Source organism: Podarcis bocagei (genome assembly GCF_964188305.1).
Source record: "Podarcis bocagei genome assembly, chromosome: 10".
Lineage (NCBI taxonomy): Eukaryota > Metazoa > Chordata > Lepidosauria > Squamata > Lacertidae > Podarcis > Podarcis bocagei.
In genome coordinates, this window is record NC_138135.1 from 29,134,707 (window position 1) to 29,154,059 (window position 19,353).

Consider the following 19,353-nt stretch of genomic DNA (forward strand, 5'->3'; position numbering starts at 1 on the left):
TTTGTACACTCACACACCCCTCATCCATGCCAGCAAGAGGCATAATCAGAATTCAAAGACACATTCAAACAGGATGTGAAGCAGGGCCAGGGAGGGTTGTTGCTAGGGCCAAGGAGATGCCATGGGGAGAGTCCCAAGGGCCAGACAGAGAGGACTGGGGGGCACATTTGGCCCCTGAGCCTGAGGTTCCTCACCATTTTAGGCTAATGTTTAGAACCAAACGGTCAAAGCTATGTCACGTGTTGCAGGTGCAAAAACTACCAACTACATAATTACTTCCCTCTCCTTGTTTACAACCTACCTGTATCCTGATGGCTCTGGGGGAACCAGGTAGGAGATGCTTGCTTTGGTTGTAGCCGTATGCATGTTAAAAACCCAGTTTGTCCCAGTTATGAAGTGGCACATCTAAAAGTAGCCAGCAGTTCAGCGATCAGGTTTGGATGCAACACTGAACTATGCTCCTACCCTCTCCTTCTCCAACATGGCTGCAAGATTGGAAGTATTCACTTCTGCTTTCAGTTCATCATGGTTAATAGGCATATTCAGATATTCACCTGAATGTACAATTATTGAAAGTGTGCACAGGGAAAGGGGTGTGTACGCAAGCTCTGCCTCCATGCCCAACCTTCTCGATGTTGCATGGTGAAGATCTGCAGGAGGCTCTGTCTCATGTTTGCTTGAATGGAGCTGGGGGACTTTGCTTTAACAGGATCTCCAATCTTACAGAGAATCCAACTCACCTTCAAGTGAATGTGACTACAAGCCCTCTGCTGAATTTCCCTATGTAAAACAAGTAAGACTTCAGATTGAGCAGCGGGTGGAGCATCTGCATTATGTCTGACCCCAGAACTGTGGTTCACCTTAATTCTGCTTTGCAGTCCTCATCTACATGTTTCGGTCCAAGACAGTATGGCAGAGTGTCAGAGATTATGGGAGATGTAGTTCAAAACATCTGAATGGCACCAGGTTGGGAAAGGGTAGTTTAGAGAAAGAAGCCAATTGCAGTTAGAAGTTGGCTTGTTTCTCTAAATCGTTGTTAAGACACGCCACAGTTTGTCTGGATTTAGACATGACAATAAATTGTGGTTAATTAAAAGTAGAAGCAACAGTTTCAATTGTCTTGTGGCTGTGCTAGAGGAGAAGGGATCTCACAAGCCCAAGGCTCATTTATCTTAATGTTTAACCTTAATTTAGCATTACATCTGAATAAGGCCACTCTAGCATAGTCACTGAAGAGTCATATCAAGATGTATGGTAGCCAAAACCAGTGTCTTAACCACATCTCCAGGCAGCTACTTGCTCAAGATGCTAATGATTCTCTGAACAAATGGATCCCATTCATCCGACGGCAAATTAATATCTAGATCCATTCTACCTGAGATGCAGAGATACAGGCCTCTTTTGTGTCTTAATCTGTAGTAATTGAATTGTTTTTGTTTCTGAAGTTGTACAGACCAAGACTTCCTTGAGCAAAAGCAAACAGAGTTTTGTATAGTTTAAAATAATTTAAACCGGAGTGTGATGGATCTCTCACACAGACTCTCACTGGCTGACAAATTAGATTAGAAATGTAGAATCAGCCCAGAACTGTATGATTCCCCTGTAATTCCTTCTCTTAACTTTCTAGTACATTACCCAATAGAACAATAGGGATCCATAATACCTAAATGTGAATTTTATACAGTGGTGCCTCGCAAGACAAAATTAATCCATTCCGCGAGTCTCTTCGTCTTGCGGTTTTTTCGTCTTGCGAAGCACGGCTATTAGCAGCTTAGCGGCTATTAACGGCTTAGCGGCTATTAACGGCTTAGCGGCTTTAAGAAAAAGGAAACAAACTCGCAAGAACTCGCAAGACGTTTTGTCTTGCGAATCAAGCCCATAGGGAAATTCGTCTTGCGGAACGACTCAAAAAACGGAAAACTCTTTCGTCTTGCGCGTTTTTCGTCTTGCGAGGCATTTGTCTTGCGAGGTACCACTGTATTTCTAGGTACATTCTAAACATTCCTTAGACATTTACCAGGGATTTCTTAATGAGAAAATAAATAATGGCAGTAGTACACATGAAAAGAATCTCAGAATTGCAGCTGGCCACAAGCTGAACATGCGTCAGCAGTGTGACATGGCTGCAAAACAATTGCTAATGCTTTTTTTTTTTTGCTGTTTTATTAGAACTATTGTTTCCAAGTCACAAGAAATAATAGTTCCACTTTATTCTGTACTATTGAGGCTTCATCTGGAAAATAGCATGCAGATACAGACAAACTGGAATGGGTTCAGACGACAGCAATGGAAATGGCCAGGGGATATGGAAAACAAAACAAGTTATATCATTATAGGTTGAAGGAACTATGTTAAGCCTGGAAGAGACTGTTGCTGGGGCAATATAGCATTCTTCAGATACCTGAGGGGCTGTAACACAGTTGGACAGAGATACCTGTTCTCTTGTGCCTCAAGTTGGTTATGTTTTCTGTATTTGGGAATCTTATAGCTGTCAGTACATCTGGAGAGCAATGGATGAGCTTCACCTTGGGAAAACCACTTTCATGACCATGTTGTCTCCCCTGACAGGGGAACATAGATCTAATGGCCTTGGTGTTAAGAACCTCAAAGCATGGTCAGGATCAAGCTTGGATTGGTAGGATCAGACAGTAGGAAGAAACAGAGGGAAGGAAGGAGTCTGGAATTGTGGGAACCTGGGTGAGGTGATCTTTCCTTTTTGCCCTGACTTCAGCTACATTAGAGGGGGAAGCAGGGCTGCTGTCTCTCCTATCTGACCTGCCTGCAATTGAGGAGCCATAGATGAGGCTGGGGCGGGCTTTGATTAGCTGACGGGGGAGTCTGAACAGGAAATGGTGGTGTCTGAAAAGAAGGGTGCAGTTTTGTTGCCTAGATATGGATGCTGCCTTCGCAGGACCTCCCCCCCCCCATGGAGTACACACTTGCAAACTCAATATTCCCGTAAGGCAGGAGCCTTGTGAGTGAGCGTCCCATGCTTCATCTTTAAAAGCTTGGCAGGAAAAGCTTGTTGGGCCATCTTTTGTCACTTCTGTCCAGTTCTGAATTTCTTGCCCTGCTCCTGAACTGCTGAATTATGACTCAACTGTTGAGCTTGTACTGCTATTTCACTAAAGCCACAAGTAAGAGCCTCTTGCATGTATATTTTGGGTGGGAACCAGAGCGCTTAAGTTATAGGAGGGTAGATTTTGGTTGAACATTGGGAAAACCTTCAAATTGTAAGACTAGTTTGACAGTGGAGCCGATTTCCTGTGTGTATGTTCTCTTACTTACTGGAGGTCTTCAACCAGAGGCTGGATAGCCATCTGTTAGGGATGCTGTAGCTCCAAATTCCCTCTATTGAGCAGTGAGTTGGTCCAGATGGCATGCAAGTCTCCCTCTAATGCGATGATCCTAATGGCAGCCGAACTTCCTCCAGGGAACCCCAGCTTTCTGTCGCAGCATTACTGTGCATTGCAGAGGATTCTGGAAAATGCTCTAAGGCACACTTGGTTTATGCAAGGCCCATTTGTGCAACCTACAACATAGCTAACTCTCTCTTGCAGCTGCATGTCACAGGGGAAGATAAATAGTGATGGACAACTTGTGTTTCAGTTCAGCTGCAGTTAGCCCTCTTTTTTGTCATTTTCCCCTGACATGTACAAAGGAGTGAGTATTCAGGGGTTAAAGGTCTCCCAATGACTTGTGATACATCCACCATGCACAGTACATTTGGTAAACTATCCCTGGAGTTGGCAAAAGGGTACACACATGTGGCTGCCTCTTCAGATCTTGGTGTAAGGCAGTGCCTATGTTGGAAGCTGACCAGTGCACCATATGTGGTTTCATCCAGCAGCTCCTCTAGAGCTTCTCAGACTTTTCATGCAGTTTGTTAACCCAAAGCCACCTCTCTTACTCCCAGAATGAGTCAAGTCATCTCTTAGGAGCCAATTGACATGTCACCCATTAGTGGAGATGGATGCATCTGGGCTAGCAATTTAATCTGTGATCTCCAGATAGCTCCTGTGTCTCATGGATTTTGCTGGCGGGGAGAAGTCCCAAATACACGTTACATCAGAAGAAAACAGGAATAGGACACAACTGTATTTGTCTCTTGCAAACAGGGAACTCTTCCAGTTTCTTGATCAGGAGCTGCAATTTGGTTTGCTTTCGGGGGGGGGGGATGATGTAGCTGTCACTCATTAGCCTCTGAAGCATGGGACATAGAAAACCACCACACACTCAAGTAACTTAAAACAGCAGATGGGAGAACTCACATAGGGCAATGAAGAAGCCAGGAGGGCATACCTGGCAGCAGCCAAACGACTGGCCCATAAAGCAAACCACCAAAACACAGTGACTTGTATAGGGTGGGTGAGTGGTAGCAAGACCTTTTGCATTGTCAGGGGAAGGAAGAAAGACATGTTTCTCATTTATTCAAATTCTGCTCTCTCAATAACATTGCAACCAAATACAAGTAGCCCCAAGTAAGGGTAGTGCATTAATCCTCATCTCCTCCATCCATGTAAACACAACATTAATTCCAAAGAAATAACGAAAATAATAATAATAACAAAATGTCCAGTGTCTGGTTTTGTGTGTGTTTCTATGTGTTGCTTGTTCGCACTCCTTGCCTACCCTCACCAAGTATTCCTATATGTAATAGTGGCTGTGAATTGAATCAGTTTCCATCCAAACAAAAGCCGTCAATATCTCCTGCTTCTCCCTACCTCAAATGGGGAGTTATTTCCTTTTAGCTCCTAATAAACTCCTTTACTGAAGCAATCTCTCAAGAGTCTGTAGCGCCCCATGGCTACTGAAGCTAAACTTGCTTGTTCCGTGACAACGTCCACTTACAGCCAAAGGTACAGAGTCTTTTTTGCAAGCAGGTGTGCTGTGGAAGAGCCAATGGTCTGTGATTTTCCCTAATAATAATAATAATAAAATGACCTGTATGTGTGCCAACACTAATACTTAAAACTTCTTCTTTTTTGAAAAATAACCCCACCCCACCAACGGTAGTCAGAAATCCACTTTGGCCACTTGTTTCATGAAAGGTGCATGAAAAAGCTCTCAAGTGGAAGCAGAGCTTAAACACTGCGGTAAAAGCACAGACCTTCTGGCATGAATGGCCAGAGCTGGAGATGAACATGGAGTGCAAAAGGGTGCAATTTGGATTGAAAGGAAGGTACATGGCCAGAGTAGGTGGCAGTGGTGAGGAGCTGGAGGAGAGTCCATCGTTGCAGCATTAGAGAAAAATGTCTCTGTGATGCCACAGAAATGCTTACACAGTAATACTGCGTATATTCAATATATAATAAACCACAAATCCTGTTATGTTAGATATAGCTCCCCTTCATCTGACAGGCAGAATTTGGTTCATCCTGCTCTATAGCATTCTTCTGTGGGTAGACAACAGCTGTTTTACAGATGCAAATTCAGTTTCTAGAAGGGACTTTCCCCCCCGTTTTGTTTTAATTCACCGGACAGTGACCTGAAGATCTTCCTTTACATATTTTTTAAAAATGTGGAATTATTAAATAGCAACATGAAAGCCTATATTTCAAAGAATATCGTTTTTGTTTTTTTGCTGTGCGATTTTAGGAACAAATGCCCACTCCCTCCACTGTTCCTGCCACCCTGGGTGCTGCCCATAGATGCAGGCACTGCTGTTCTCTGCACATTTACCCACTAAAGGCCTTAGAGAGGCAGGTGGGTGGCAGCTCATGAGCACAGTCTGGAGAGATCTTGTTCCAAATCTCTACGGTTAGAACTGCTTGATGCGTTTTTCCTTTTTTTAAAAAAAACAAATCCCCAAAACAAAGGTGTCTCTCAGTTCCAGGCTAAAAGACTGGGCCGCACACATTCAATGGCTCCTCCTTTCAGTCTCTGTTTTCCACAGCAGTCCAAGTGGTGCTAGCTGTTGTTCTCTGCCGTGAGATATTTCAGCGCTGCAAAGCCATAGCGACGTGACATATCCTGCTGGAACTCTTCCTTGAGGGTCTTGAGACAGATACGGTATTGCTTGTTTGAGCGGAATTTGGTGATGTCAAAGCTGGGAGCATGCGGCATGTGGATCATGTAGGCGTTGGGCAGCACTGTGAATTCATACTCCTGAGAAGACATAATAATAATAATAATAATAATAATAATAATAATAATAATAATAATAATTTTTATTTATACCCCACCCTCCCTGGCCAGAGCCAGGCTCAGGGCGGCTAACACCAGTAAAATTACAGTAAAAACATAATAGGGGGAATAAACCCCAATTTAAAATACAGGTTAAAATGCAATTTAAAATGCAGCCTCATTTTAAAAGTAGCTCATAGATCTAAACCATAAGGGTAGGGAAACATAAGGGTCAGACTGAGTCCAAACCAAAGGCCAGGCGGAACAGCTCTGTCTTGCAGGCCCTGTGGAAAGATGTCAAGTCCCGCAGGGCTCTGATAGACTATATGGGACTGGCTGAAATGACTGGCAGAATCCGTGACCAGGGGAAAGAGACGGCGGAAGAAGATTGGAAGAAATTTAAAATCTATCTAAAGAAACATTGTAATATTAATGAAAGCTAAAATGTCGAGGTTTTAGGAATAAAGGGGTTTACAGCTGTAAAAGATTAAGTAAAAGAAAATAATATGGGAAAAATTTGATAAAACTAAAAGATAGGATTTGCTGAAATAAGTTTGGAAATTGGGATGTAGAAAGGGGAGGTATGGGGAAGTCGGCGAAGTAAGGCTTAAGAAAAAGGGATATGAAATTATACATATTTGTTTGTGTACTTGTTTGTCTTGTAGTGTGTACTGTTTGTGTTTATAAAAACTGTGAAAAACCAATAAAAATTTTATATATATATATATAAAAAGTCCCGCAGGGCTCTAGTCTCTTGTGATAGAGCATTCCACCAACTTGGGGCCAGTACTGAAAAGGCTCTGGCCCTAGTTGAGACCAATCTAACCACCTTGCGACCTGGGACCTCCAAAATGTTGTCATTTGTGGACCTTAAGGTTCTCCGTGGGGCATACCAGGAGAGGCGGTCTCGTAGGTACGTGGGTCCTAGGCCGCATAGGGCTTTAAAGGTCAAAACCAGCACCTTAAACCTGACCCTGTACTCCACTGGGAGCCAGTGTAGTTGGTAAAGCACTGGATGAATGTGATACCACAGCAAGGACCCCGTAAGGATCCTCACCGCGGCATTCTGCATCCACTGGAGTTTCTGGGTCAGCTTCAAGGGCAGCCCTGCGTAGAGCGAGTTACAATAATCAAGACTGGAGATGACCGTCGCATGGATTAAGAGTGAGCATCGTAGCCAAGGTCTCTGAAATAACCCTCTTCGTTCCTCGCTTTTTATCCTGACACATAAACACACACACACACAAAAACAAACAAACAAACAAACCAGGGTCTTCAGTAGCGCAGCTGCCCTGAAGCTGAACGTTGGAAGATTCAGGACAGACAAAACGAAGCACTTCTTCACACAGCATATGATTAAATTATGGAATCCACTCCCAAAAGACACAGTGGTGGTCACCAACTTGGATGGCTTTAAAAGAAACTTAGATTCATAGAGGAGAAGATGTAAAGAAAAAGAAGGAACATTTTATCATATGTGGTGGGAATGTAAAAAAGTAAAGAACTTCTGGGAAATGATATATAATGAGATGAAAAAGATGTTGAAATATACATTTTTTAAAAAAACCCAGAAGCATTTTTACTTGGTATTATAGGTCAGGACATTAATAGGCAAGATGTTAAATTGTTTTTATATGCAACTACTGCGGCAAGAGTATTGTTAGCCCAGAAATGGAAACAAGAAGAAATTCCAATGAAAGAAGAATGGCAGACGAAATTAATGGACTATGCAGAATTGGACAAAATGACAGGAAGGATTCGAAACCTGCTGGACCAGAGATTTACAGAAGATTGGAAGAAGTATATGAAATATTTGAAGAGCAACTGTAATCAACAAATTATGCTAGTAGGACTACAAGACATTTTGTAAGGAGAAATATACGAAGTGTTACAAAGTAGAAAAAGATAGAGATATTGGGTATGAGTTTGAAATGTAATAGGGAAGATAAGAAATGCATGCTGAGAGATTAGATTGGAAAATTTTCAGATAGGATTGATAGAAGTCAAAAATTTGAATAAGATGTAAAAGTATGTTTAGTTACTGTTGAAAATGATAAGTTAAAAAAACTATATAGCGTATTTTTCGCTCTATAACACACACCTGACCATAACACGCACGTAGTTTTTAGAGGAGGAAAATCCGTAGGCATGCCACCCGTGGGCATTCCCTCCATAACACGCACAGACATTTCCCCTTACTTTCTAGGAGGAAAAAATGAGTGTTATGGTGCAAAAAATACGGGGTGTGTGTGTGTGTGTGTGTGTGTGTGTGTGTGTGTATATATATATATATATATATATATATATATATATATGTATGTATGAAGATTCATAGAGGAGAAGGCTATCCATGGTTAATAACAATGATGGCTAGACTCTTCCTCCACTGTTGGAGGCAGTATGGATACCAGGAGGGGAGAGTTCCTGCTTGTGGGCTTCCTATAGGCACCTGGTTGGCCACCGTGAAAAATGAAACCTCCCGATTCAGCAGGCTGTTTTATTACATTGTTATGCAATAATTATAGAGGGGAGCTGATACAGATGCAACACTGGTTTTACTTTAGTTTAGCACAGGGGTTGTCAGCCTGGTCGCTACCACCCACTAGTGGGCATTTCAGGATTCGAGGTGGGCGGTAGGGGGTTCTATGGCACAAGCTGAATCCTCCTACCACCGAGCACTGGTGGGCGGTAAGGAAATTTTACCATCAAGAAAGATGCATTAGTGGGCAGTAGGTATAAAAAGGTTGAGTACCCCTGGTTTAGCATTATATCTGCTCCCAATTTAAGCATGCGGATTGACTGATCAGGATTCCCATCTTAATCAAGACTCTATAAACTAGTTATGATATGCCGGCCTGCGCATATTCTGCAATAAAAACAAGTTCATACCACAACTGCATGAAATTCTGCAACTCATATTAGGCTGTTCTGTCAGTATGCTTTTTATTATGTTTTTATTATGCTTAATAATAATAATAATAATAATAATAATAATAATAATAATAATAATAATAGCCCCTCAGATTTAACTAAATAACTGCTGGTCTAACACTAGATGTTGTTTTTTGAATTTATTTTTTTTTATAATATACTTGCATATTTCCCCCGTGTAGCTCTTGTCTGTTGTCTGGTTGCTAAACCCCTTTTGGATAAGTATAATTTGCCCCAATCCACACCATGACTCTCAGTTAATAACCTCAAAAACCATGGTGGATTGGATACAAGTGCACACCTGTTTACACATGCAGATGAAGATGTGTAGTTACACTATGTATGCTGATGTAAAACTAAGGTGAAGCCTGACAAAGGAAGGGTTGAAAGAGAGGAAGGAGGAAATGCACTTTCACAAGCCTGGTACCTGATTTGCAAACTATGGTTTTCAAAAAGCTAGCATTGTGACTGCATAAAACTGCAAACGGAAGCATATGTGGGAATTCCAGTTTTGAACTCTTAGAGAATGCCAGAATAAAACTGTTAAGTTCTGCCCATTTCTTCTCTGTTTTTGGTACTGAAGTAGGAGGCAGCACATTTCTGAGCCGCATCCAAAGACATGGGGCATTAAATCTCGGGATTTTGCCATCACTAAAGAATGACAGCTGAAATGCTGCTCAAGTCACTCAGGGCTGCTGTTTCAAAGAATTATAGCTTTGCAACCCAGGGCCACCTGAGCTGCTCACAAAAGCCTCCTCTCCACAGAGAACTGAACCTCCAAATTAATTGCTCTGCATTTATTGCAGGGTCTGGGTGGAAGGACTGGCATCTGAAAGGGTCTGAAATCTGTGTCTACATCAAATGTGCCAGCCTCCTAATGAAACAGTGCTAGCATAACATTATAGAATTCTTAGGGGCGGGGTTCATCCTCACTTATCACAGAAATTCAGAAAAAGGCATAACCCCTTTCCCCATCACACTTGTTCTGCTCCTGCAACCTCAGGATTAATGTTGATCACCACAAAATGACATGTAAATCCTTCCTTAAAATGTGCATCCAAACATTATTGATACATCACGGTAGACTGAAGAGAGGGAGCCTGTATCCTTCCAGCTGTAGTTGGACTTCAGCTACCATCAATCGCAGCCAGTATGGCCAATGTCCAGGGATGATGGGAGTTGTAGTCCAGCAATTTCTGGAGGGCCACAGCTTCCCCACCCTGTACTATTTGTTCTGGTGTTAAAAATGAGCAGTAATGTCTTTGTAGTATTTGGTCTGGATACATTGCACATGGCAAAAGTGAATCCATATGCTTAATCAATGTTCGTTTTCTTTTAATGAGGAATTTATTATACACATATATGTTAGTTTACAGTCAGATCTACTTATTCCCAGCTCCGCTGGAGAATTTTGCAGCCTTTATGAAGATTAATGTCTCCTCCTGCATGAGGGCTATGGGCTTTAACTGTCATCAACATCCTCCTCGGCTGCCCTTTCATCCATCCTCTTTATTCAGCAGTGTTGCTGTTACACCTCATCAACCCCATCCTCTCTAGGAGCAGTTATTTCTCTCCATTGCTTATATATCTTATGGCAAGAAGAAAGCTATTCCACGATAACCCCCCCACACACCTTATATCTTAGGAATCTCAAGCTTAAACCCATTGACAATTTTGGAGCCTATTCAAAGGCAAAGAATCTGCCTGTTCTTGGCCGATTTAGACTATGGATACTTCTACACAAGAGTCTCTTAGAGCTGCTGAAGTGTTGCTTTCCTACAATCCACCAGAAGAAAAATTATAAGTGCATCTTCAAAGCATTTAATACAGTGTTATATTACCTGGCGTTGTCCATTTCCATGGCCAAGGCCTTTTTGTAATGCATATGCCAATCAGCAAAAGTTCCTCACAACTTCAGTTAGAAGCTTTGTTCTTGCAACTTCTGCCTTTAATTCACGGATGGGGAGCTTGTGGTTCTCCAGATATTGTTGGACTACAGCTCCCAATATCTCTGACCATTGGCAATACTGGCAGGGACAAATGGAGTTGAGAGTCCAGCAGCATCTGGAAGACCACAGGTTCCCTATTCCTAATCTAATTCCTTTCTGTTCAAGAGACATGGCATTAGGGATGAATTGTCTGTAACCAGACCTTTAATTGGTTCTTGAACTCCAATGGGGGACTTTAAGTATAGGTTTTATCTCATTTTTCTTTCCTTTTTAAAAAAGCAAAATAGCCTCCTTTCATAATAATGATAAGAAAGGTGACAGTGAGGGCAGATCAGTAATTCGCTGCCTCAGCAGGAACTAGAAATCACTAATTAAAGGACAATGAAAAGGGATTTCATCAACAGTAATGCACCACACTGAACTGGAAACAATTATAGACAGAAGCCACAAAGAGGAAGTTTCTAATTAAAGGCACAGTAGTCTTGATAAATATATATCCAGTAATGTGATGCTAGGCTACACTGAACAGGCTGAATATGCAGTTGTGGGGAAATTGCATAAAGCAGGTCTGGAGGAAAGCAATACAACAGAGAAAATCAGGAATGCAGTAAGTAGGCTAAGAACAACACTGTCAGAGTTGAGTGAGTGGACAGAGTTTGGCAAATCCAGGTAGCTGCAAAAAGGAGATGGTTAACCCCATGTGGAAGGTTTTCAATTTCTCTGTTGTCCTAGAGCAGTAGTTTTCTCCAAAAAGCTTCCTGAACCATAGTTCAGTGGTAGAGCAGAAAAGGTACATGCAAAATTCCCACATTGTTAATGACTCCTAGAAAGCCACGGTCAACTCGTATAGACAGTACTAAACTAGATGGACTAGTGGGGCCTGACTTAGTAGAATACATCTTTCTGTGCTCCTGCTACTTTTCCCAGGTATGGGCATAGAATGTAGAGCGGGAGCTCCAAGGTTGCCATGTGACTCCAGAAACAAACTTTCAAATATGCTGTGATTAAACAGAAGATGTGCCCTCACTGACTAAAAGACCAAATTGCCATCCAAGACAAAGACTCCTTGAACAAGGCTGTTACATGTTAACATTAGGAGGGTAAATTTTGACAAGAAGGATGCTTAGGTAAAGGACGTTCTCCTGTATTTAATAATAGGTCAGTTAGCAAAGCACAGGGCCTTATAGATTGACAGATTATGGAACAAGATGACATATTTACAGGCAAGATCAAAATTGACCTTCTCTGATAACAATCACCCAGGCTGGCAGAGATCTGAAACTGCTGAGGAATAGCAAGTGGGAAGGGAAGTAAAATAAATCATAAAACCAGGTCTGGGGTTTATAGGGGCCAGGCTGATTTCAATACCTGATAACCAAGGGCAGCATTAGCAAAAGTAAACATGTGTCACTTTGCAGTGTTTGGTGGAGAACCAGGCTGGCTTCTCGGAACCCACCATTCTTTACATTGCAACTTAAGAAATTCCCATGTGGGATTTCCCAGTCTCCCTCTTCAATAGCTTTGGGAGCTTAAGCAGTAAAAAGCAAATAGCAGTAAAAAGAGAAGCAATCCAGAAAACTATCAGTATTCCCTGACCTGTCTTGGCAAACTGCTTTGCCATGAGAGAAACATGGATGTTGCTTGTGGATCTGAACTCCAGCTTTAAAATGCTAGGTGCAAATTTAAACAAGGTGACTATGGTTTACCCCCCCTTTTTTTGGGCAAGTGGGAGGCGGGGAGTGACTGTCTGCACTATGCATTGCTTGACACAAAAAGCAATTTTTGTTTGTATGGAGAGTGCCTCTTTCTTTTTTTATTTTGGCGGGAGGTTAATTCCTCTCCCCAAACAACAACTTTTACACTGTAAAGAGAATTAAGACGAAAATTTAGTGCAGCATTATTCTTAATGGCAAAGAGCTATGCTACATGGTCAGCAGATGGACATGGTGTATTTGTTGCTGGACGGCATGACTTCATGGGGTCTGAATGTTTCCCCCTAACAGAAGAGCTCCTCACACATCCTAATGGCAGAACAGAACAAGGAGAACAAATTCAGACTTGCAGTAAACCAAGAGTTCAGAAGCGATCTGATAGGTAGTCTTAAAGCAACTGAGGTGGTGTATCTCCACACAACATCTCTGAGCACAGTTGCATTAGGACTAGCAACCAACAGGAACAAGCGATAAGGAGAGATTGTAATGTGTCTCCTGTCAACAATGATGATTAGTTACCTTTTAGCTGTGACAGCTTATGTAAAGCTCACATCTCTTATTTCCAGTGAATTCCAAGCAAGAATGTTCCTTCAGTAACAGCAATGGGAAACTTGTGGCCCCACGAATATTCTTGGACTGCAACTCCCAACATCCATGAGCATTAGCAATGCTGGCTGGAGCCAATGAGAGTTGGAATTCAACAACATCTGGAGGGCCACAGGTTCCCCAGCCCTGATCAACAGTTTGTACTACAACCTGGAGAGGAGCAGGCCTCTTTTAAACTGTCTGCACATACATGCCACATTGGAACAAAGATTTCCTCCTCACCTGTGCATCCAATTCCATGATGTGGGCAACTTTGTTCCAGCCAAATCCGACAAATCTTCTGTCATACTCTGGACAGTCCTGCCTTACCACGACATATGGCTCAAAATCTGCTTCCCATTCAACTCGATATGGTGTGGTGGCTGTTCGCCACTTGGCAAAATTGGTTGGTGCATGCCCTTTTGTCCAGACATGATACCTTGAACAGATGCAAAATCATTGGTCAGACAATTCACTGAAATGGGGCAAACGCTGGAAACTACCTTACCTTGACTGCTCATGGAATAGCTGGAAACATGGACATTAGGGCTATAGCATCGAGCACATGGTTCTAATGAGCAAAAGGCAAACCATGACTGACTAGGGGAGCATTCTTGAACTATGACACTTCACTTCCGTATTTTAAAGTAATTCCAGTCCTGGAACATAGCTATGAGATGTTGACTTTGAGATAAAGCAACTGAAAATGAGCTAACATATTGTTCCTAGTGATGATAAGGGCTTGTTTTTCATTCTGCAGCTTGTTTCCAAGGCATGCGGAATTCTGAAGTGGCACTTCTTTGATATCATGACAGAAATTCAGATCGATAAACACATTAAACAAAGCCTTGATAAATACTTTCAGTGCCATCACAGTTCTCATTTTGTTGCTATGTGCCATCTACACAATTCCATCTAAGACAATCAATTCAATTTACAGGAAGGCATCCTTTTATATTTTCTTAATCTTATTCACGTCACAGCAAGGCCTATTCAAGCACAGCTTGAGCTCACCCTATTAAGACAACGATCAATAATTTTCTCTTGCACTTGTGCCTTTCCTGAAATCACTGACATGGGCCCTCGCCACATGATTATTGATTAAACTAAGAAATAATTACATCACAGGCAGCATGTATTACAGTGCGCTCAAATGTTTATCATAAGAACCAGTGCAGTCAAGTCAACTTGACATGTTCCTGTCAGACATCTCAGTTCACCCACAAACTCTCTGAAAGTGTTGGGCTTGACATGGAGGTTCGGCTTAACCTGGGAATCCTTGGGATATTTTGCATGTTCCACAGAACTAGCTAGTGAGTAAGCACAGATGAGTTTTGCTAGGATCTGAAGAAACAGCAAAAACAAATTTCAACAAAGCAAACTCCTAGTTGTATAGATACCAAACCATCTAGACATTTTCCAGAAGATATCCAGAATCTGTGCACTAAAAATAATTGTCCTTGCCTTTTCATGGAGATGGTTCATGGAGATGCTTTTTTCTGGGTGTGAAATATTGGAAAAATATGACAGGAAAAATTGCTTTCTTGTTTTCTGGGACTACAATTTTCATCTATATTGAGTGGTCACACATGAAGCTTTGGACATTGTGGAGGACCAGCAGGGACTGACCCACGGCCCTCTGCTTTTCCTCCCTGAAAGGATGCAGGATCATGGCCCTCTTCAACAGGGCTTACTGGTGGAGAAGGCTAGGATGCAAGCCTGCAGCCAGACAAGACATCCAATTCTCCCCTGTGCAGTGTGACTTTATAAAGCAGATAAGGAACAGCTAGGGAGAGACACAGCTGTTGACAGTGGGCCTTCAAAGTACCTTATAACTGAGGAGGAAGGGAAGGGGCAGAGAATTCCAGACTGGAATTGCAGCTGAGCCAAAGTAGGAAGAAGCTTGAGGGGCTGACAAGTCACACTTCACCAGTGCCCCAATTTGCCAGATTGTATTCAGTGTGGAAACAGAGTATGATGTCGCACCCTGTCCCTAATAAACTGCTGTGAACTGAATAATCCAGTGGTTGGAGCTATGCAAAGAAAGGGGGCCTCAACCAGGGCCTTTTGACATACTCCTGCTCATGTAAGCCTAACAGACATGGGTAGAATCTACACACATATAAAAAAAGTGAAAATGCTTTTAAAAAGTTTTAAATATATATATATATATTTATATATTGAATTTGCCATAGCTCACAATTGCCATCTAGTGTCACATTTGTATAATGCACTTTACAACACACTTAAAATGCTTTATTAGCAGTTGTATAGCTGAGTCCATGGACAGGCCATTGTTGCTATACATGAGAATCAGAACAAAAGACTCTACTTAGTACATAAGCTCCCTGGGATGAGGGAGTGTGTTGAATAATAAGAAAACACTCTACAGTGTCACTCCAGGTGTCTTAGCCCCAGACAGCATAGTTACAACTCCTTCAACAGCATAAACAGCACTGATGTACTTGTAACCATGGAAAAGGGAGAATGTGCCACCCCAGCATGAATGTGATGCATGTAGTTTGGTAGCAACTTAGTATGTGGACCTAGGAGCAGCAGCAACACACTTGGTTGGACTTTCATTGTGCTGAAGAGCCTAACCACCTGGATGTCCCCTTTAGCAGGCCAAAGCTTAATAGCTTGACTCTTCCTGCCGCAAGGGAGCTGGTCACTTTTAATATGAATGGCTTGGTACAAAAGGCAGAATGGAGTCATACATTAATCTCCAGTTATGAAATTCTTAGAATAGCCAGGCAACCACAGAATTTGCTGAGAAGTGGACTGAAAGGGTGGGGAAGAATTTACAAGGGAGAAGTACTTTATATTTCTCTGCTGCCCAAAGGCAGGAAAGGTCATGAATTTGGGAAAGAGGTGACAAAAGCAATTTCACTGAGGGAAAGATTGCAATCTAGCACTTGGTGAGAGGGTTTGGGATGCTGCAGGCATGATCAGCAATCATTGTCATGGAAGCCCTCCCTCATCAACTTGGCCTCAATGGCTACTAATGACTTATTAAGCCAACCTGAAAATAGAGGTGGAAATTGTCAGCTGCTTTTCGGGCAGGGTGGGTGTGGGTGAATAGAACTTGGAAGAATTAGACAAGCCAATAAAAGTAGGAGAACTAACTATGCAATGATGGTAATAGCACAGAAGCCCAGCCCACCTTTGTTCTCTGTTGTTAATTAGAAAAAAGAGGCAAGCCCCTAATGGGAAAATAAATGCTATGCAAGCGGAAAATTTGATTGATGAGGGATCATAAAAGTGAGGTCAACACTTAGAGGTTTTATTTCCCAGTAGATTTCTTTTTAGCTAGAAAAGATTCAGTTATTTTCCTAATTACAAAAAAAAATCTGTTAAATTATTACACAATTTAGGAAACAGAAGAGGCAAGAATATTTTTGGCATGCACTATGTTCTTTTGTGGGACATGGGTGGCACTGTGGGTTAAACCACAGAGCCTAGGACTTGCTGATCAGAAGGTCGGTGGTTTGAATCCCCAAAACCGGGTGAACTTCCGTTGCTCGGTCCCTGCTCCTGACAACCTAGCAGTTCGAAAGCATGTCAAAGTGCAAGTAGATAAATAGGTACCACTCCGGCGGGAAGGTAAACGGCATTTCCGCTGCTCTGGTTCGCCAGAAGCGGCTTAGTCATGCTGGCCACATGACCTGGAAGCTGTACGCCGGCTCCCTCAGCCAATAAAGCGAGATGAGTGCCGCAACCCCAGAGTCGGCCACGACTGGACCTAATGGTCAGGGGTCCCATTACCTTTTATGTTATTTTGTATCAACACACAATCTTACTCCTCACATTCATCAATTGTTCAGTTTGGAATTGTTAAGTGCTTGAAGACGAAACTATGTGAAATGGGAGCACTCCACTGAACACTAAGACCAGGAAGCCGGCGTGTATGTCGGCAAGGCTTGAAAAGGCCCCATCATCAAAAATGGGTTAGAAAACGCACACCCTCCTAATAAGGGGTCAAGAATATTCTAGGTCTTTTATGTAGGACTCAACAGGAACTATCAAAAGAGGACACTTAATTATTGTGCCTTTGCCAGAGGAACTATTTAAAGAATTTATGTTTTAAAGAATTTAAAGCCCCGAGTCCTGAGCAGTCCCAAGCAGCTGTTGAAGTCTCCCTGAGTGATCAACTTGGGAGTCCTCAACACTAAGGCCAAGGCCACCTGCAAAAACTCTGGATGGGAGACTTCAGGATAGTGGGGTGGGTGGTACACAAATTGGTGATAGCATTCCAGATTTGCCCCAAGTGACAAACATAAGATACACACACTCCAAATCAGTACCCACCTGGCTGGAGGCCTGGAGAGGGATACAGAATTCCCAAGGATGACAGCAATCTCCCCTCCCTGATACTCCAGCCTCTGTTGCTGTTGTCCTAAATTCCCAGGCAGGCACAACTGGGAGAGACTAACTCATCCCATTGCCTGGTCCCAGTAATGCAAACCAGGCAAACCCCCTCATTCATTTTTAAATGATGGAAGTATGAGATTTTGTATCAACCTAACTGGCAAAGAACAGTGCTGGCAAATGCTAAAGCTCCATATGCAGTACAATTTATGCAGCTCCATTTGGCTTGGACCTTTCATGCTTGTGTACATCTCATTCTGTATATACTCCACTGAAATCACTAAGGCTGAGTGATCTTCACAGTCTTACAAAGTTTGAACAAGAAAAACACAAAGGCATTCCCAGGGGTCATTGTGCAATTGTTATGGACTCCCTCGTCTGGAGAACCTCCTATATTGCAGAAAAAGGGATGAGTTTTGGTGGTTGAGATGAAGCAATAAAAAGGGTGGGGAAGCTATAGCCTCCAGTCAGCATAGCCAATGACAATAAAGGATAGGCCTTGTAGTCCAGCTAGGGAGGGTCACAGGCTCCCCACCCCTGCAATAAAGCATGGGAGTGAGTTTTCACAAACTTTTATATGTTTTTAACAAAACCTTAGTATTCCCTGACCGTGGGTGAGTAGGTGGGTGTTGTTTTTAAAAAGATGCATGCAATACCTGAATGTGAAGAGGGTCCCCATGTCCAACATAGACAACAGCTCTGCTTTTGACTTGGGAAAAGAGAGGCGATAGCGAAGGGTCTCAAAAGCAGGTACAATGAGAGCCTTTTTCGTATTGGCTAAGTCCAGTTGGACAACAGATTTCCTGGAGGAGAAAAATGAAAAGAAAAAACCAAAACCAATTAGCAAAATTTTTAATTAGCTTTTTAAAGACTTACCTGAACAAATACAGTTGAGAGGTATTAGCTCCCAGTGAGTACATTGCATTTGTTATAGTCACCCATTGTCTAAACTGCAAGTTCTCATTTGCAGTTGGAGCTTTTGTGGATAAGTGGTGGAAAAAAGGCATCACCGGAGGCATGTACTTCCAATTCTCCATGCTTCCCTGTTATGGCCAAAACGTGGTTTCCATATTTCCCTTGTGAAGAGGTGCACAGCTTCTGCTCTGCCACACAGCTCATATGCACTAGCAAAATCACTGCTCAAAGAGGAAATGTTAGGAAGACTAATAATTTTGCCATTGGGATTTTTAACAGTACACAATTTGTCAGTTGCTGAGGTTTGCGGAAGTCACATTAGAAACAAACAAGCATTAGTGTTCAACATTTCTATACTCTAACAATTCCTGAGTTATTTCTGCAAGACTTATTTTGTACAGTTTTCTTTCCCAGTCAGAGAGGGGGTGGAGATTACCAATCAAACTTTATTTTGTACATTAATAAAACTGGAGCTCACTGAGCTGTTATTTCATGCCTGAGGTCATACATTGTGAGATGATTCTCCACTGCTTTGAGTGTGAGCTCAAACCCCATAGTCTGGATATCTTTAAACCTGTGACTCTCCAGATGTTGCTGGACTCTTCCATCAGCCCCAGCCACCATGGCCAATGGTCAGGAATGATGGAAGCTGTAGTCCAACAATGTCCGGAAGGTCACAGATTCTTCATTCCTGCTTGAAGACTTTTGTCCTGTTTCTCTTCAGATTCTTCAAAGAAGACAGGCCTGCTAGTGGGATATTAATTGTA

At 42.3% G+C, this 19,353-nt stretch overlaps 1 protein-coding gene across 1 annotated transcript in view; it reads right to left on the bottom strand.

The window, feature by feature from the left end:
- Nucleotides 1-4,413: 4,413 nt before the first annotated feature.
- LARGE1 (LARGE xylosyl- and glucuronyltransferase 1) overlaps nucleotides 4,414-19,353 on the bottom strand; it is a 345,951-nt gene continuing 331,011 nt past the window's right edge. Inside the window, exons 13-15 of the mRNA XM_081210986.1 lie at nucleotides 18,328-18,474; nucleotides 13,547-13,742; nucleotides 4,414-6,108 (exon numbers count right to left, since the gene is read on the bottom strand). Coding sequence (XP_081067112.1) covers nucleotides 5,911-6,108; nucleotides 13,547-13,742; nucleotides 18,328-18,474 — 541 coding nt within the window. The 3' untranslated portion in view covers nucleotides 4,414-5,910. The remainder of the gene's footprint in view (nucleotides 6,109-13,546; nucleotides 13,743-18,327; nucleotides 18,475-19,353) is intronic.